We start from the raw sequence: 19,339 nt of genomic DNA, 5'->3' as shown, positions 1-19,339 counted from the left end.
TTAACTGAGAAAGATCATCCTGCACACTGGGCTTGGGGACCCTAGGCTTAGGGGAGTGGGGAACAAGGAAACTGACAAGAGGGGGAAGTTGTAAGGAGGGCAGAGACAGGCTTGATGCATGCATGGTGGGGTTGCTCCAGGGATGAGAGGGTTAGGTAGGGATCACCCATCTGCTTCTCAGACCTAGACAACCCCCTCTCTGCCTTTGGGGTGTCTGCTGATCTAAAGGGATCTCAGCCACCCAGGTCACCTTACTACATCTCAAGCTGGAACTTGATTTCCTTTTTTGCTATTGACCCATTAGGTATTGTCAAGGCTTCAGGGATGGATGCTATCACCTTGTCAAAATCACCTTTGGGGCTAGACCTCAGGCTACCCAAGGCTCAGAGGCCTAATAGTGTCCTTGGAACCCCTTGCCTACAGGCACCACGCCAAAGTCTTGGGGTCCCTCCATAACACAGCATTTCTAGCCTACCTCTGGTTCTAGCTTTTGTTCCATAGGGATCTTGTAATTTCTGTCCCACTATGGGGCAGCCAGAACCTTGAGCCCAATCCCTAGGATAAAGAGCACCATGAGGTGCTGCCACACTCATACCAAATCAGGACATCTCTCTAGGTTGTTGGCCTCCTTAGCCCCTTCGCTGAGCTATCCCCCTAATTTAATCTCTGGTACCCTAAGTTCAGCAGCCCCAACCCACACACACAACCTGAGCACCTGCCTCTGCACTTGTTATGGTGTCCTGCAGGCAGCCCCAGCTGGGAGCCAATGCAATTATTCCCATGTTTCCTGGGGAATCTAAGGCAGAGGGGTCACTATTTGAAAAGGTCAGAGAGCAGGACTCAAACTCTGCACTGGACACCCTGAGGCTTTGGCTGAGCCTGAAAGGCCACTCCTATCCAACTCTCACCCTTCCAACTTGACAGCCTAGAATAGTTTAGCCAGTCTGTCAGGATTCAAGTCTGTGTTCTGCCACTCACCAGTTATGTGGCTGTGAGAAGTCCCTAACCTCTCTACACCTCAGTTTCCCCATTTGTAAAATGGATAGGATACAAAGAGAAACTTCCTCCTCAGGCTGTTGTGAAGATTAAAGTAATAAATGCATGTGAAGCCAAAGCCATGGTTATGGAGCACACTGTCTTCCTGGCTGGGGGTGCAGGGGTGGGGGTAAGGAGCAGGGATGCAAGGGCAGTACGTTCATGGAATGGGGGCAGGCTGGTTGGAAGCCAAGTGCACCAAGCCCAAGCAATGTCATCTGCTCAATGATGGGCCTCTTCTGTGGCAGTGGCAACAATCAAACTGAAAACCACACATGGCCACAAACAGATGGCCTGGGCAGAGCCACATGTCCCCCTCCAGGCCAGGGCCCCACACCCACCTGCATGAGTGTAACCTATGTAGGCCCTTGTCCTTACCCTAGGTGAGATGGCCTCTGAGCTTCCCCATCTGTAAAATGAATGGTGGGGGTTGTGCTGGCCCCCCTGGACAAGGTATGGCATAAGTAAAGGACTCCCTTGGGAGGCTGAACAGCCTGGCACAGGACTGTAGTACTGTTGTCATATTGTCATCCTTACAGGAGGAGAGCAAGGCTAAAAAAGGGCAGAGACAGAATTAATAAAAACGAGGACCCAACCAAAGAAACAATAATAGAACAGAGTTGGTGGGCCCTGATATGTTTAGTGATAGATGTGACATCACTTTTCTGGAATGTGTCATTCATTCATTTCCCACATAATCACTGAATTCCAGTTTTCTGGAGGGACAAAAGCACAATGCAAAGATCTGCAGTCAGGACAATAGAAACACTAAGGTCCAAGAGTCAGAATATCATGTCCTGATGGAACCTGGTCAGGGGATGCTGGTCAGGGAGGGCTTTCTGGAGGAAGGGACACAACACCAACGTGCACCAGAGTTTCTGGGGACCCAGAAAGTTCTCCTGGTATAATGACAGGTGGGAAAGAGATTATGTAATAAAATATAAATTAAAATATATAGAACGTAGAACATATTGTGTGCGGGGAGAGGGAAGGGAGGGAACTAGGAGACCTGGGAGACTGAACCCCCAAAAGCCGGTCAAGATATCTGGGGACAGGCAGGAGTGATTTGGGTTTTCACTTTTGGAGAGATTTCTCCAGGTGATACAACTTACCCCATGCCGTTCAAGAATGGTTCGAAGACAGGGGAAAAAAAAAATAGGAAAGGAAAAAGAATCAGACTCGGTGCGCGCCCCAGCTTGGCGTCCCTTCGGGGTCGTGAGGATACCCCGCGTCCCAGAACCCGCCAAAGCGTCCAAGGCCAGAAGCCCTCTCGGCTGTCTCCCCACACCCCAATACCCACAACTGAACTCCGAGGCCATGGGCCGACCCCCTGACCCGGGACACCTCCCACCTGCACGGACCCGCGGGGCGGGGCTGGGAGCGCCGACTCCCGGGCCGCAGTGTCGCCGCAGCGCCTGCCCCGCCCCCGCCCGCTCCTCCCCCCCTCCCTCCGGCCCCCAAGCGGCCGCTGCCCCGAGCGGCTCCAGAGCGGACTCCCACGTCCAGCCCAGGTGAGCTTCTGTCCCCGGTCCCCGGGACCCCGGCCTGTACACCACGATCCTGCCACCTCGCCTCTGTCCCCGGGGTTGCTGCCCCGCAGCCTCCGCACCCCGGCCTAATGCACGCGCTCGCGGGTCTCGGACCTGAGGCCAGCGTTCTGGAAGCGGGGGGTCGGCAGCCGGGGGGAGAGAGATAGCTGAGGCAGGAGCTCCCTTCTTCCTTCTTCCCTTTCCCGCCGGCTCACTCCCGCAGTGGCATTCCCTCTTCCTGGGCCACCCGGTCTGGTGGGGGGCCTAGACGATGCGTGAAGTCTGTTTGAAAGGGCGTCCCAGATAGAGGAACTGCACGTGCAAAGGAAGGGAGAGTGCACAGGTTTGCGCTTGAGCCTTGAGGGGGAGTTGGTGAGGACCGCTAGCACCCCAAACTTGAATTACCTGGCTGAGGAGCTTGGATGCCATCCAGAGGAAGGCTGGAAGCCACTGAGGGCCTAAGCTGAGTAGGAGGCTCCCAGAGTGGGTATGGGAAGGGCCTATGTGACCCTTGGTGAAGAGTGGGGTCAAAGGGGAGGGACAGGGCTGTGCAGAGGATTGGGGAGAGGCTCCTCCTCAGCGTGCACCAGCGGAGACCCCCCTGGGAGAGGGCAATCTGGGACAGAACATAGACCCATAGTGTGTAGTTAGCAATCAGGCACTATTACAATTATTTGGCATTGGGCAGTTTGTGGACAAGGAACAGCACTCTGCAAAAACTTGGGGTCCCCTCCTGACATGCCCTTGGCAAGGATTTTTGCCTTTGAGTGGGGGTGTCTGGGCTTGCAGTAGGTAGGAGAGGAGGGCACCAAGCTGGTTTTGTGCACGGTAGGCCTGGAGAAGAAGTTTCAGTCCGAAGCAAATCTGTTTCCAGCCCCATGGTACTGGAGGGTGCAGACACTGGGCACCTGGTAAGGGAGGGAACAGTCTAGATAGGTACCTGGTGGCAGGTTGAGGCCCCAGCTTTTCTGGGATCCGTGGCCCAGCAGGTGAGGCTTGATACCAGGCTGGAAGGAAACAGGCAGGGCTGAGCTAGAGGTGAAGCCAGGATCTGGGGAGGGGCCCCCTCGTGCCCAAGAAGAGTGCAGACAGTGCAGATGGTAGCCATATTTTACAGACCTGCCTTGGTGAGAAGTAGAGGAAAGAGTATGGTGTACCCAGGTGGCTTCAGGTGCCACTGCCTCTTGGCCTATAACGGGCACCACTAGGACAGATAAGATCAGGTGCCAGGCAGTAGGTGGTCCTTCTCCAACCTTTTCCTCCTATCTTTTTGACCCCCTTGCTCTCAGGTACCCACCCAGGTTCCTTGCTGGGATCTGGGCTAGACCTAGTGGACCTCAGCCTCACCTCAAGTTAGACTTCAGCAAGAACTTCTACAGGAAACAAATGGGATGACTGTGGGACAGACTATGAGAAGGTCAGTTGTAAACAGAGCAGCTAAACTTTTATCCTGGTTTTCCACAGTCGTCTGTAAATTGCATCTTCTGGATGGTCCATCCTGTGGCCTTGAGGTCTCCTTGGCTGCAGGGATGGATCTCCTTGTTGACCAACTCAGGTCCTCAGTGGTCATTCCCCCCAGCCCCACCAACTTGCAGGGTGATATGTGGGCATTTTAGATTACTGCCCATCTTGAAACTGAAGTGGGAGGGGGTGGGAGGCCACTCAGATGCCCCTACCTGCTGCTTGACCTTGGCAAGACCTTGGCAACTCAGTTTATCCATCTGTTGTTGGGCATAACCTCAGTGTTATGGGCCTGGTGGGCATTTGTGAAGAGTGAAGGTGGGGATGGGAGCATATGGCTGCTAAACATGGTCTATGGCAGGACTGTGTGCCTATCCTCCCTTTCCCCCAGCTTCATCAGGCCTGGGCTTGCTGCCCACTTCTGATCACCATGGAGCTGGGTTTCCCTGGGGACCAGTGGACTGGCCCAGCACCCCTCCCCAACCCCTCCTGGCAGCAGGTCACAGTGGGAGGAGGGGTGGAGGCTGGGCTTCCTCCTGGACCCCTGCCCCCTTGCCCTGCCTTCCAGGGCCTGGCAGACTCAGTCTACTGCTGTGCTGGGAGCAAGAAGCTGTGTTTGCCACTGAAGGAGGTGGGTATCCAGGGGCTTGCAGCCAGGGTGGGTACAGGGACCAGGAAGAACTAAATGTCATCCCATAGTAGGAAGGAGAAACCTAAAGACTAGGAAGGCTCTGATCTGCTCAAGGGGATCTAGGTTTGACCCCAGCCATCATGGCCTCTCTGGAGAAAGGAGGGTCCTATGGATCCCAGGCTGCATGATTTTGAGGGGGCAGCAGAATTCAGGAAGGATTTCCTGGACATGACAGCTATGGGGCTGGACCTAAATGTCTGGCAGAAGGACCCCCAGCAGTGTGTACACCCCATGCAAAGGTGGGAGTGGGAGTGACAATGCTGAGCCTGAAGGGCCTCAAAGAGGAGGTGCCCTCCAGCGTACCATTCTTCCTCTGGGGTCAGGCTCCCCTATACACAACAGTCCCCAGCTCCAATGTTGGTCTCTTCCAGAAGCCCCTCCCCACACTGTGTCTGTCTCTCTGTGTCTCTATCCACATCCCCCAGCTAAGCCCTGATCCTTATAGATGCCCCCTCTGCTCCACCCACACAGGTCCTGAAGGTGGCTGCAACTGGGATGGCAGTGCCAGCATTTCATAGGGCCGTGGAAAGTCCAGCCCCACTGGTGGCATCCTAGCCTCCCACAGCCCACCATCTGTGTGCCTGCACCCTGCCCATCTGGGGCCACTCGCCATGGGCGGCTGCTTCTCCAAGCCCAAGCCAGGTACCTCCTCTCTTCTAGCTTCCCCCCTACCCTCCAGCCTCCACTCTCCTTCCCTCCTCTCTCCATCCCCCCTCCCGCCTCCTGTCACCTTCCTCCGCCCCTCCCCCCTCTGCCTCCTAAGTAGGTCAGGCTGGGTAGCAGCCGCTGAGAATGTTAATGTGCTGCAGGGAGGAGAGGGTGTGGGACCTGGAGCCACACTTCTGCCCCCCCTCCAGTGACCCTTCCTCTTTATTTAAGGCTTTGGGTGCTGGGACTCAGAATCAGCTGAATCTTTCTTGGAAGGGGGAGGAGAGGGTTCTTCCTGCCATAGGGTGGGGAAGGGCAGCTTTGTTGCCCAGGGCTGGGGAAGGTGGTCTCTGGGGACAGACCTCCTTAGCCACTGTGTGACCCAGGGTACTACTTAAGTTATCCCTTGAGCCTCACTTTCCCTCTGTACAAAATGTACCTGACCTCTCAGAGTTGCTGTGAAAGTGAAGTGGACAGGTCCCAGCCCTCTTCACCTCTTCTGACCCCTTGTGACCTTGGCCCACCTCTTCAGCTTCTCTGGGCACACTTTCCCATTTGTACAGGAAATCCCCACCCTGACTGGCCCAAGGGTTCCAGCCCAGGGTGGGGGCATCCTGGGTGCTGGGGCATTCTGGGTTTGCTCTCCGCTGGACATTTTTCTCTGCAGGGCTCTCCTTCTGGCCCCAATTTCCTTCTTCCATCCTCACAATACCCAGGATGGCAAGGTGTGTAGGCATATCACAGAGGAAGAAACCGGGGCTGAGAGAGGCCTCTCTAGTGCCCAGTCAGTGCCCCGCCCATCCTGTCCAGGTCACCCTGCCCAGTTTGACTTGCCCCAGCTCCCCTTACCTGATACCTATCAGCTCCATTACCTTGGAACGCCTGAGCCTTTTCCTGGGTCTGAGGGAGAACTTGGGGGCAAGAGAAGTGTGATGTCCTGCCAAGCATTGAGACTTAACACACCTGCCCTCCCTTCACTCCTGTGCTTGCTGTGAACACCTGGGCCAGATCCCACCATCTTCCTTGCCTCCATGTATGACCTGGGCAAATGATGTCCATTGTTTGTTTGCTTGTTTTATTTATTTTCTGAGAGAGACAGGAAGGGAGAAAGATGAGAAGCATCAACTCATTGCAGGACTTTAGTTGTTCATTGATTGCTTTTCATATGTGCCTTGACTGGGGGCGGCTCCAGTTGAGCCAGTGACCCTTTGCTCAAGACAGTGACCTGGGGCTCAAGACAGTGACCTGGGGCTCAAGACAGTGACCTTGGGCTTCAAGCCAGCGACCATGGGGTCATGTTGATGATCCCATGCTCAAGTCAGTGACCCTGCACTCAATCTGGTGAGCCTGCACTCTAAGCCAGATGAGCCCATGTTCAAGACAGTGACCTTGGGGTTTTGAACCTGGGACCTCAGTATCCCAGGTCAATGCTCTATCCACTGCAACTTTGGTGTATCAATGCTCTAACCAACTGAGCTAACTGACCAGGGGATGTCCATTGTCTTAACCTCAGCCTTCCCTTCATAACTGGGCAGGAGGTTGTTGGCTAGCACCAGACAGCAGGAGGCCCTAGGCAGAAGATACCACCTATAGTTTTCTTTAAAGGAACACAAAGTGCTGTCCTGCCTGGGACCCATGGCCCCAGGACTCCTAGTATAGGAACTGGTTACCCTACACCAGAGGCAGTGCTAAGAACTTGGTCTTTGTGTCCAAGTCCAGCCTCCCTTCCTGGGTGTGTGGTCTTGGGCAGATGGCTTCACGTCTCTGAGTCTCTGTGTTCTCATTTGTAAAATGGGGCTAATAATTGTGCTTTCTGTGCAGGCTGTTGTGCTTAGCACAGGGTCTGGCACTTGGGCAGCACTTGCAAAACATTATTATGTCCTCTTTTGGTGCTGGGCGGTTTGCAGCCAGGACTCCCCTGTCAGGCTATGGTGGAAAGGCAGGAGCTCAGGCCCCAGACACACATCCTGAACAGGTCAGGGGTGATGCTCAAGGAATTTCAGGGTGTTAGAGTGAGAGCATTTGGCCATGAGGGTTCAGCTGAGGTCAGAAGGGACCACAGGGAACCCAGAACAAGTAGAAGATCTTTGTGCAAATTCTTCACTCTCTACCTTGCTCAACTGTGGCTCAGAGCACATCAGCACACACTTCCTGAGTTCCCTCTATATTCCCCCTGGTTCAGTGGCACTATGTTCTTTATAAAAAATGTTCTAGGCCAGACCCTTGCTAAGCTCAGAACTAGGAGGAAACGTACCTCTCTTGGCTTTTATTAGGTCACAGGTGCTACCTAAAGGCTTTCCCTTTTCATCATGGCTGCCAGGAAGCTCAAAGCTAACCAATAAAACACTATTACCCAACTTCATCTGTTGAGCTTCTGCTCTGAGTTACATATTTTACCTCCTTCAATATTCACTGTCACCAAAGAGGTAGGTGTTCTTCTCTCTGTTTTAAAACAGGGGCATCTTCCCACAGGGATTAAGGTAGGAGCTCACGGTCAGGTGGGCAGCTGGGAATCATGGAGTTAGGGTTGCTTTGGCTCTGTGAGTGAGCAGAGACACCCCTCTTCCTATTCATCTTTTCACCACAGCTGACTTAATGGCTTCCAGTTAGATTGCATCAGGCAGCACCTCAGAGCTAGAAGGAGATGGAGGATGAAAACAGCCTGGCTTGGCTGTTATCTGGGCCCTTGCCAGGTTGTTCTTTTGAGCTCCCTCTCTAAAGCTCACATAGTTGGTGTCAGCTAAGTCCGAAGTATTTTTCTTTTTAATTTTTCTGAAAACCTTCTAACACTATTACATAAAGTGTGGGAAATAGAGGGAAAAACCCACTCCACCCATAACTCCCCCACACACACACCTGAAACAACAGCTTCAGCATATGGTGGGCTCAGGTGCCCCTCCTACCCAGCTAGAATCACTGAGTAAACCTTCACCCCTGCTGTGCCAGGCCTGAGCTGGAACTGAGGGATGGGGGGCTGCCCCCAGGTTCCTAGGCCAGGCCAGCGTAGAGGATTAGCAAAGCCTAAAATGAAGGACATACAAGGGCTGGGCAGCCAGAGGAGGGAACGCCTGACTCTAAGTGGATGGGCAGGAATTAGCCAGGGCCAGGAAAAATGGCAGCCTGGGCCAAGCAAATTGCATAGGCAAAGGCTGGGGATGTGTGACTGGGTTCTTTGCTTCTGGAATGTCAGGTTTGAGGTGAAGGTTATGAGAGGTGAAGCCAGGAAGATGCCTGGGAGCCCTGGTGCCTTGGGAGTTGGGACAGGCACCTCCTGCTCCCTCATCGGTCCCACGCTGTGCCAGGGGCTTAGCTTCCATCACTCAGCCTTCCTCCCTGCAGCTGCAGCCCAGGAGGCCGGATTATCACAGCTCAAAATTCTGTTTATTGTTCCCTTCTAATTAGAAAAATACACCAGGCACATTGCAGGGAATTTGGAAAATGCAGAAAAGTATAAAGAAGAAAATGACAATCTCTGACTAACTCCCCCTAGAGTTGGCCCCATGGGCAGACTAAGGAAGTGTCTTCTGTGTGGAGGCTGGTTGGGAGGGGGGGGTTCTGTGCCCTCTCTGCTCTGTCCACGAGCACTCCCCCAGGTGGGAGTCACCCCCAGGCCTCAGACTCCTGCACACAAAGATGCTGAAAAACCAGTGCTTGGCAAATGCTGACAGATTCTCAAACCGGTGAGAATAGCTGTTTTAAGAAGTTGTAATTATGTCTTGTACACTCTTTTTTGAATTTTGAAAAACACTTTCCTATGGTCCCCAAACTTTTTACACAGAGGGCCAGTTCACTGTCCCTCAGACCGTTGGAGGGCCGCCACATACAGTGCTCCTCTCACTGACCACCAATGAAAGAGGTGGCCCTTCCGGAAGTGCGGAGTGGGGCCGGATAAATGGCCTCAGGGGGCTGCATGCGGCCCGCGGGCCGGGCTGTAGTTTGGGGACGCCTGAAAGCTCTGGCCAAGTAGCTCAGTTGGTTAGAGCATTGTTCCCATATGTCAAGGTTGTGGGTTTGACCCCACATCAGGACACATACAGTGGTACCTTGAGATACGAACAGACCAACATACTTTTTTAAAGATACGAGCTGCGACTCGGTCCATATTTTTGTTCGTGATCCGAGCAAAATTCCGACATACGAGTCGTGATTCGGGAAGCTGCTGCTAGTTGGCATGTTGATGCATCGGTCCAGTATCAGCAGTTTGATATACGAGTTGACTGACTTACGAGCTCAGTTACAGAACGAATTAAATTCTTATCTCAAGGTACCACTGTACAAGAATCAACCAGTAGATGCATAAATAAGTAAAGCAGCAGGTCAAAATCAAAGTTTCTACCTTTCTTTCTCCCTTTCTCTCTCTAAAATCAATAAATAACAAAAAAAAATTGTGTGGGAAAGTTGCAAGCATAGAACAACAAACCCTCAATTTCCTGTCACCCAGATTCACCAGCCAGTATCTGAGCTACACCCATTTGGGTGCCCTGTTCTCACTTGAGTCATACCCTAAATGTGCCCCTGATTCCTCAGGGATGTTGTTGTCCTCTGTGCCCTTGGAGTCAGAGCAAGACTCAGGGCACCAGCCTGCACTCTTTCCTCCACACAGATTACTGGAGAAAGAGTAATTTCAGAGTTGAAGGTGTTTTGTTTGTGCCCCCTTCACTAATTTTTTAATTGAAAAAAAAATCATGCAGAAATCAATTTAAACCCACCAGGACCCATTCATGCTGCCCCTGTCCTGCTTCTTGCCTGTTTTAAGGCTCTTTGCTGGTGGTGCCAGAAGCTTTCTGGAGAGGTCGAGGAGTAGGGGATAGCCCACACTTAGAGAAGAGCAGGCCCTGTCCAGAGCTTGTGGGGTGGGCAAGGAGGTGGGAGGGTAGGGGGATCATGGTGCCCCCCAACTGCCCACAGTGGAGCTCAAGATCGAGGTGGTGCTGCCGGAGAAGGAGCGGGGCAAGGAGGAGCTGTCGGCCAGCGGGAAGGGCAGCCCCCGGGCCTATCAGGGCAATGGCACTGCCCGCCACTTCCACGCAGAGGAGCGCCTGCCTGCCCCTCACCCCTACCCTGGCGCTCAGGACTGTGTGGAGGCTGCCGTCTGTCACGTCAAGGACCTTGAGAATGGCCAGTGGGTGCTGGGCCTGGTACAGGGGTCAGAGGGCCCAAGGTGGGAGGGCAAGTACAAGCCACAGATAAGGTGGGCAGGGAGGCCTAGAAGGGGTCTATGGGTAGCTCCCATCCTGGCCAATGCCTTTGTGGCTTCTGCTGGTCTGGGCCTGCTCCCCTGAAGGCTAGACTCTGGTATGAGGTGCTAGTGGGAGGTGGTACCTCACATCTGACCTGACTTCTGAGTGTAGCCCTTCCCCAGGATGCGGGAAGTGGAGCTGGGCTGGGGAAAAGTGTTGCTGGTGAAGGACAACGGGGAGTTCCATGCCCTGGGCCACAAGTGTCCTCACTATGGTGCGCCCCTGGTGAAAGGTGAGTTGTGATGAGGTACACAGGAGGTGGGGACGGGGCCTCCTGAAATGGGCTTGGCTGCAGCACCATCAAGCCTGAGCCACCCGAAGCCACACCCCAGTTTGGTTCCTCCTTGGACCGCCAGTTCCTCATCTATTGGTGGGGTTTCTGGGACTGTGTGGAAGGGCTAGCAGGTGCTGGGATTTCTCCAAGAAATCCTTGGAGAGGGGCTTTTGCAGGTGACCCCAGCTCAGCACTGCCTCCTTCCAGGTGTGCTGTCCCGTGGCCGAGTGCGCTGCCCCTGGCATGGTGCTTGCTTTAACATCAGCACTGGGGACCTGGAGGACTTCCCTGGCCTGGACAGTCTGCACAAGTTCCAGGTGGGGTCAGGTGTGGGTGGAATGGGAGCCTGAGGGTACATGGTCAGGACTGGGGCACTCCAGAGCCTGGTTCTGAGCACCGTAGCACTTGCAGGTGAAGATTGAGAAGGAGAAGGTATATGTCCGGGCCAGCAAGCAGGTAAGGGGATGTCTTGGGGCTCAGGTAAAAGGGAAAGCCAAGGAAGCATATGGGCCTAGGGAACAGCATGTGCAAAGTCCTGTGATGGGAGGAAGTCTGCTGAGTGAGGGTAGGGAGCAGAGTGAGGGGTGCATAGTGGGGATGGGGCTGGACTGCTGGGATTATGGCATAGGGGGATTGGCTACGACCCCAGCTCCCAGTTGCCTCCCACTCTCTGGCAACTCCAGGCCTTGCAGCTGCAGCGAAGAACCAAGGTGATGGCCAAGTGCATCTCTCCAAGCGTTGGCCACAGCGGCAGCACTAACGTGCTCATTGTAGGCGCAGGTTGGTGGTGGGGTAATGAGAGGCGGGATGGGGTGGGGAGAGGTGGTTGCTGACCCACAGTCCCCTCCCCTCAGGTGCAGCTGGCTTGGTGTGTGCAGAGACCCTGAGGCAGGAAGGATTCTCAGACAGGATTGTACTGTGCACTCTGGACCGGCACCTCCCCTATGACCGACCCAAGCTCAGCAAGGTGGGGGGTGTGTGAGTGGGAGTGGGTCTCTCCTTCTGGGTACAGTCAGGCCCACTCAGAGCCTTGGTTGCTGCCCATTGGTGGTCCAGCCAGCTGTCCTCTCTGTTCATCCCAAGGCCCGGAGTTTGAACATCTGGGTTTGTTAAGTTCTGTCCTGCAACCCCTATGTGACTTAGGGCAGGCTCCACCCTCCCTGAGTTCCATGTCCTCTGTTGCAAAATGGAATGATGGCTGCTTGGCTCAGTCTCAAGCTGGCTGTCTCCCACAGTCCCTGGATGCCCAGCCTGAGCAGCTGGCCCTGAGGCCTAAGGAGTTCTTCCGAGCCTATGGCATTGAGGTGCTCACCGAGGCCCAGGTATGGGACAAGACTGAAGAACCATGAAGGGCGTGAGGTTGTGTGGGCTCCTGAAGATGTGGGTGTGCTCTGCCCTCCTGGCCTGGCTGCTCAGGCACCCAGGGGTGCTCCTGGCCTGGGAAGCTACACTAGACTTTCTTGGTAGGGTCATGGGTGTGTGCATAGCCCCTGTGTATGGGAACATGGATGAATTTCTTGGGGCTCGGATGGGAGAACCTCGTGGGACTTGGGAGTATAAGGAGAGCTTTGAGGAAAAGGTGATGTCTGAAGCCTTAAAAGTGAGGACGAACTGCCTGGCCTGCGGTGGTGCAGTGCATAAAGCATCGACCTGGAATGATGAGGTCACTGGTGTTGGCCCTGGCCGGTTGGCTCAGCAGTAGAGCGTCGGCCTGGCGTGCGGGGGATCCGGGTTTGATTCCCGGCCAGGGCACATAGGAGAAGCGCCCATTTGCTTCTCCACCCCCCCCCCTTCCTCTCTGTCTCTCTCTTCCTCTCCTGCAGCCAAGACTCCAGTGGAGCAAAAATGGCCCGGGCGCTGGGGATGGCTCCTTGGCCTCTGCCCCAGGCGCTAGAGTGGCTCTGGTCTCGGCAGAGCGATGCCCCGGAGGGGCAGAGCATCGCCCCCTGGTGGGCAGAGCGTCGCCCCTGGTGGGCGTGCCGGTGGATCCCGGTCGGGCGCATGCGGGAGTCTGTCTGACTGTCTCTCCCCGTTTCCAGCTTCAGAAAAATACAAAAAAAAAAAAAAAAAAAAAAAAAAAAAGTTAAAACCCTGGTGTTGCTGGGTCAAGGCACATCTGACAAGTAACCAATGAACAACTAAAGTGAAGCAACTATGAGTTGATACTTCTTGTTTCTCCCCACTCTCTCCTCTCTCTGTAAAATCAATCAAGTCTTTTAAAAATCAAGAATTTTTTTTTTTGAGAGAGACAGAGAATGAGACAGGGAGAGAGAGAAGCATCAACTCGTAGTTGTGTCACTTTATTGTTTATTGCTTTTCATATGTGCCTTGACTGGGTGGGAGGTAATTACAGCCAAGCTAGTGACCCCTTGCTCAAGCCAGCAACCTTAGGCTCAAGCCAGCGACCTTGGGCTTTAAACCAGCGATCTTGGGCTCAAGCCAATGACCCTAGGTCATGTCAGTGATCCCACACTCAAGCTAGCGATCCTGCACTCAAGCCAGATGAGCCCGCACTAAAGCTGGCAACCTCAGGGTTTCAAACTGGGGACCTCTATCCCAGGTTCAATGTTCTATCCACTGTACCATCACTGGCCAGGCAATAAATAAAATCTTTAAAAATATTTTTAAAAAGAGTAAGGTGGTGGCCCTGGCCAGTTGGCTCAGTGGATTGAGTGTTGGCCCAGTGTATGGATGTCCAAGGTTTGATTCCCAGTCAGGCACACAAGAGAAGCAACAATCTGCTTCTCTCTCCTTCCCTCTCCCCCTTCTCTTCCTCTTTTGCAATCAATGGCTCTGTTTGAACGTTGGCCCCAGATGGGGGTTGCCAGGTGGATCCTGGTCAGGGCACATGTGGGAATCTGTCTAACTATCTCCCCTCCTCTCACTTAAAAAAAAAAAAAGAGTGAGGTGGAATTGCCAGGTAAGGGAGGGAGGACAACCCAGGTGGCAGAAAAAATCCCCATGGAGCTACTTGGAGGGTCTGGCTGGGCCCTGGGAGTGGCCAGACAGACCCAGGTTCATGCTCTGTCTGGTGGGGATTGCAGGTGGTCACAGTGGACGTGAGAAACAAGAAGGTCGTGTTCAAAGATGGTTTCAAGCTAGAGTACAGCAAGCTTTTGCTGGCACCAGGGAGCAGGTGAAAAAGTGTCTTCCTTGCTGTCCCCTGTTGGACACTGGCCAGGGCACTGGCCAGGATGGGAGGGCTGAAGGTGCCAGGAGCCCCTCACTGATGCTGGCTGTGTCTCAGCCCTAAGACCCTGAGCTGCAAAGGCAAAGAAGTGGAGAATGTGTTCACCATCCGGACACCAGAGGATGCCAATCGCGTAGTGAGGCTGGCTCGGGGCCGTAACACAGTGGTTGTGGGAGCCGGCTTCCTAGGTGAGCAGCTGTGGACAGTGGGGTGGAGGTGGCCAATGGTGCTGGCCTGGGAGGTGCAAGGTGTCAGCCTGCTGCCCATAACCCTGGCCCAGGGATGGAAGTGGCTGCCTATCTGAATGAGAAAGCCCACTCAGTGTCTGTGGTGGAGCTAGAAGAAACACCCTTCAGGAAGTTCCTGGGGGAGCGCGTGGGTCGTGCTCTCATGAAGGTAAGCCCACCCTGACCCCCCCTCAGATTCCTGGGCACCCAGCCCAGTTTTGGCTGGGCTCTCACCCACTACTCACCACCCACCTGCCCTGACAGATGTTTGAGAACAACCGGGTCAAGTTCTACATGCAGACAGAGGTGTCGGAGCTGCGGGCCCAGGAGGGAAAGGTGGGCCCTTCTTCCCATTCCCTGCCGCTCTCTATCCCCTCTGCCCTGTGCCCAGGAGCTGGGCCCACCTGCTCACCTGCCTACTCCCTACAGCTGAAGGAGGTCGTGCTGAAGAGCAGCAAGGTGGTACGGGCCGACGTCTGTGTGGTGGGCATTGGTGAGTGGGTGGGCAGGCGGGCATGAATAAGCAGAGCCTTGGGCCAGTCCCTTTCCTTCCGAGCCTCAGTTTCATCTGTAAAATGGGGACCATGACTGTATCCAATTCAAAGTGCTGTTGGGAAATGGGCATACTGGGCTTGGCCCAGGGCTGGTTCAGAGGATGCTCCCAGTGACCATTGCCCACTTGTACTTGACTCCATGGCCTGCTCTGTGAGGGCTGCAGGACACAAACATGTCTCTAACTTGTTCCTGATCAAGCTAAGGTGCCAGTTTAGGGAGGATTAAAGCTGGGAAGTGGCAGCAAAGGGGCAGGGGTGGCATGGTATGCCCACCCCCAACAGGGGGCTTCCTGGACTACTTCTCAAGGTAGGTGATACCTGAGGCCTAATGAGGGCTTATGGGGGTCCAGGCGGAAGGGACAGGACACACAAAGGCTGCAGGGTACACCCATTGGATGATCAGCCTGAGGCTGGGTTGTGGCAAGTGAAGGGTATAGGCCATACAATGAGGTAAAAGAAGTGGACACCATGGGACCATCCTGTCAGGCGCGGTGCCCTCCACGGGCTTCCTGAGACAGAGTGGCATCAGTCTGGATTCCCGAGGCTTCATCCCTGTCAATAAGGTGAGGCCCAGTAAGGTGGAAAGGGTGCTGGGCTTGGGGCAGTGGGAGGTCCAGGTCAGAGCCCCCTTCCCACCCATAGAAGCCTGGGCTTTCTTCCCACAGATGATGCAGACCAACATCCCAGGTGTGTTTGCGGCTGGCGATGCTGTCACCTTCCCCCTGGCCTGGAGGAACAATCGGAAAGTGAACATCCCACACTGGCAAATGGCACATGCCCAGGGTATGGCCAGCCTCACTGCAGGATAAGGGGTAGAAGGCTGTCCCCAGGTCTCAGCCTCCCCCAGGTCCATCCCTTAGCTGATATTGGGTCCTGGTTAGAGGTTGCAGAGCCATTCAAAGCTCTGTGGTGGCCTGTCTGGGTGAGCCTCATCCAAATGATCAAGCCATCTCACAGAGCAAGCAATGTGTATGGCCCGTCTTGAGAGACCTCCTTCCTGTGCCCTCTGGACACCCCATGAGGCCAGCCACAGCACCCCACCCAACCTGTCCTTCCAACAACCTCTCCTTTTCTTTTGTACTCAAAGATGCATGTACACCAGGAAGAGAGAAAGGAATTAGTAGGGCATGGGCCAGCTCCCCACTCCATGCCTCTGTCTCCCTTGGGCCACTTGACTGACTCTGGTAATCCAGTTGCCTTATACAGGCCCCTGGGAGGTGGTCATCTGTGCCTGAAACCTGGAGCTCAGTGAGGAACTGCTGTGTTGAGGACTAGATTTCCGCTCTCACCAAGCCTCTGAAGGTGTGCTCGCTGTGCACACCTGATCTGAGCCCCCAGAGTGCAGGTGCCAGCAATTTAGCTGCCTTATAGGGAGGACCCCAGACCCCCTGCACCCACCTCCCCTCCTCTCTGCCTTCACATGTTCTGAGCCTCTGCTGTCTGAAACCCCACTCCTGGTACCAATTTCTGTTCAGATCCAAGGTCTGAAGTTGGTGCTAGGTTTTAAGGATCCAAAGGCTACTTATCAGTGTAATTAAGATTTAACTGGGAGGGTCCAAGAAACTCTCACAGACATCCAACCACAGGGCTCCAGTGGGTCTGCAGGAACTGGGAAGCCACCCACGCTATTCTCTCCTGGAGTCCTGAATGTGGCTATCATCTCTGCTTCCCACTTACTTCTGCCTACTCTCCTGTCTTCCTCTTCAGACCTTATGTGTCTGATTAATTGTCTTTGCACACTTAAGATGGTCGGGCAGTCCCATATCCCTAGGAAGCCCACCTTCCAAACCCAGAGCTCTTCTTTTAAAGTCTCCAGAGAAGAAATCTAAGTGGCCAGCTTGTGTCTTCTACCAACCATCCGCAAGCAAGCTTGGGCAGCAGGCTGCACAAGGATGTGCCTCTTGACCCCTGGGGAGAGAAGGATTAGCTCCACACGTAAAGGGTCCCCACAGAGCCGGGGGAGGCAGTGTAGGGGTGGTAGGGGCTAGAGTCGGGACTTGAACTCTTCTGGGTCCCGCAGGACGCGTGGCGGCCCAAAACATGCTGGCGCAGGAAGCAGAGATCAGCACTGTGCCCTATCTGTGGACCGCCATGTTCGGCAAAAGCCTGCGCTACGCGGGTAACAGGGGACCTCGGAACGGGTGGGGGTGTATCTCCGGTGTACCAGAGTGCAGAGGTGGGGCTTGGAGTTGGGGCGGAGCTATAAGCATCTTAGGGGCGGGGCCACGGCAGCTATAGAAAGCAGGAAAGCACCCGTTGGGGGCGGGACCAGGGACTACCTGAAGGACAAAGGGAGCTAGGCCTAGAGGGGGGGAGGTACAGGAGGCAGTTAGGAGGACACAGAACACTGACACGGTGGCGCCCCATTCCCTCTGCCGAGCTCATGTGGGCACCGCCCGATGCCCGGTCCACAGGGTACGGCGAAGGCTTCGACGACGTCATCATCCAAGGGGATCTGGAGGAGCTGAAGTTCGTGGCTTTTTACACCAAGTGAGAGCAACGGGGCTGAGCAGGGGTGCGAAGCAGCAGGACTGCGGTTGGTAGGGGAACTCATCCCAGAGTAGCCTTGCCGCAGAGTAGGGGGGCTTACCTGAAAGGTGGACCGAATGGCAGAGGGAGGAGCTAGGCAGGAGACACTGCTGAGGAGAAGTGAGCAAGTGGGGCAGTAACAGCTCCAGCTGCTACACATTGAAGCAGGACATTTTACCTTCAGTACAGCTCATTAAGGTGGTTGTTTACCCCCACTTTTACACTAAGGAAAGTCACACAGGTAGAGAGTGGTAATCTCAAGACAGGAGCCCAGTCCTGAACTCCACCGAGGAGTATGGCTGGAACCTCCATAGGGGTCCCACGGGAACCCAAAGCCCACGCTGAGCTAAACTGCAAATCAGGGAGGGTTAGTTGCTCAGGACACTTCTGTTGTCCTGGGTAAGATCCCTTTTTGGGTCCTGTTGGACAGGAGACTGTCAGGGTCTCCAAGAAGAGGGGCTACTGCTGGGCAGTTGTCAGGCTCAGCCACCCATCTCCCTGCAGAGGTGACGAGGTGATCGCCGTGGCCAGCATGAACTACGACCCTATTGTGTCCAAGGTGGCTGAGGTGCTTGCCTCAGGCCGTGCCATCCGGAAGCGGGAAGTGGAGTGAGTGTGGGCGTAGGGCAAAAAGGCCTAGGGCAGGGGGCAAAAAGTCTACTGAAAAACTGGTTTAGTCTTCCCATGGCAATTAGCTGCCCTCTAGCCCTCCAGAGTCAATCACCCAACTCTTGGTCCCCATCAATCTGAGGCTTCCAGGGCTATGCTGCCATGGGGGAATGGGCTGGTTATATGGGCTCATGGCAGAAGGGGGCATGTCCCAGGGCAGAGCCAGTGCTGTGGGGAGGGGTCAAGGCTCACTGCTTTGGCAAACACTAAGCCTGAAACATCTGACTGGTCATGGTTTTATTGAGCCTGGCAGAAGCCAGGTGGGGAAATGCAGCTAGTGATGTCCCTGGGGAGGCCCTACACAGAGATGTGGGGTGGTTGTGTGAGGTCCAGGAAACACTGGACACCAGTCATTACCCTCATCCTATCGTCAATGGGAGTTCCCCCGTGGGCTCCACCTGCCTATGAGTCTCCAGGGAGTGGGGAAAGCCTAGAGGCCATGGGATATGATAGGCCTCAGGCTAGAAACAATGGAGAACCAAGGGACATAAATGACATGCTCTTCCCTGGCCTTCTCTGTCTCTCCTTCTTGCCCTCACAAAGGCTGTTTCTGCTGCACAGCAAGTACGTGTGTCCTGTCCTTCTTGTTGACAATTCTGAGCCTTTCCCATCTCAGCCCAGTCTGCACCTGATGGCCTTTACCCCTTTGCCCAAGTACACATCTCTGCTGGGCACCAGGGCCTGGCACATGGCAGGTCTAACTGCTCATGGTGCTGAGTGGGGAGCCTGCTCTCTTTTTCTGCCCTGACTCCTCCTCCCCTCATTCCTGCAGGACTGGTGACATGTCCTGGCTCACAGGGAAAGGATCCTGAGTTTGCATGCAGCAGACTTGGGCAGGCATGCTGGGGCACCAGGGACAGAGGCCAAGCCATGGGGGCAGGTGCCAACCTCCAATTTCCCAGGATCCCCCAGGGCAGAACCTGAGCCATCCCAGTGCTTGCCATCAGTTGCCTGGCTCACCTCCAGAGAGGCCTCTGCTGCTTCCAAGAGATGCTCACCACCCAAGGCCTCAACTGTCACCAATGGTTGGTAGTGGAGGCAGGGCAGGTCCTGCCTCTTCTCCCTCTACTGGGACTGGTCCCCTGTAGGACCCTGAAACATATTAGACATTATCTCAAAATTAAAAAATGCACATATTTGCAGATCTGTGTGACTTCCGCTGTAATTGGGCAAACACTCATGAGGGAGAAAGCAGATGACAGGGAGACAGGCACAACTACGGAATGATCAGTGCCACATCAAGGAAGTCTGGCTTGTGAATACTCAGAGGAGGGAGACACTGATCTGATTCT

General features: G+C 54.6%; 1 protein-coding gene across 3 annotated transcripts; it reads left to right on the top strand.

Moving 5' to 3' along the window:
* The first annotated feature begins 2,493 nt into the window (after positions 1–2,493).
* AIFM3 (apoptosis inducing factor mitochondria associated 3) lies at positions 2,494–18,949 on the top strand. 3 transcript variants are annotated; one of them, XM_066365427.1, is made up of 23 exons: positions 2,494–2,546; positions 3,854–3,981; positions 4,594–4,656; positions 5,188–5,358; positions 10,273–10,486; positions 10,727–10,836; positions 11,086–11,195; positions 11,290–11,334; positions 11,562–11,658; positions 11,733–11,845; positions 12,114–12,200; positions 13,923–14,014; positions 14,126–14,256; positions 14,349–14,464; positions 14,560–14,631; positions 14,725–14,788; positions 15,336–15,412; positions 15,515–15,632; positions 16,870–16,968; positions 17,264–17,339; positions 17,883–17,987; positions 18,591–18,611; positions 18,820–18,881. In XM_066365427.1, the coding sequence occupies exons 4-23, from the start codon at positions 5,328–5,330 to the stop codon at positions 18,857–18,859; spliced, it is 1,818 nt and encodes a 605-aa protein (XP_066221524.1). In that variant the 5' UTR covers positions 2,494–2,546; positions 3,854–3,981; positions 4,594–4,656; positions 5,188–5,327; the 3' UTR covers positions 18,860–18,881. The 3 variants fall into 3 exon arrangements, with proteins under 3 accessions (XP_066221524.1, XP_066221526.1, XP_066221525.1); XM_066365429.1 differs by lacking the exon at positions 18,591–18,611 and having other exon boundaries at positions 18,820–18,949; XM_066365428.1 differs by lacking the exon at positions 4,594–4,656.
* Positions 18,950–19,339: the final 390 nt, after the last annotated feature.

This window comes from Saccopteryx leptura, chromosome 2 (genome assembly GCF_036850995.1).
Source record: "Saccopteryx leptura isolate mSacLep1 chromosome 2, mSacLep1_pri_phased_curated, whole genome shotgun sequence".
Lineage (NCBI taxonomy): Eukaryota > Metazoa > Chordata > Mammalia > Chiroptera > Emballonuridae > Saccopteryx > Saccopteryx leptura.
The sequence above is the reverse complement of the archived record's forward strand: the minus strand, read 5'-3'. Positions and strand labels throughout refer to the sequence as shown.

What these genes read in the sequence shown, in the direction of transcription:
- AIFM3 (XM_066365428.1), top strand. Translation starts at nt 5,328, where the DNA reads ATGGGCGGCTGCTTCTCCAAGCCCAAGCCAG. An exon ending in ACAGTCTGCACAAGTTCCAG is followed by an intron (nt 11,196 to 11,289) that starts GTGGGGTCAGGT and finishes TAGCACTTGCAG; the next exon opens with GTGAAGATTGAGAAGGAGAA. An exon ending in AGGTGCTCACCGAGGCCCAG is followed by an intron (nt 12,201 to 13,922) that starts GTATGGGACAAG and finishes TGGGGATTGCAG; the next exon opens with GTGGTCACAGTGGACGTGAG.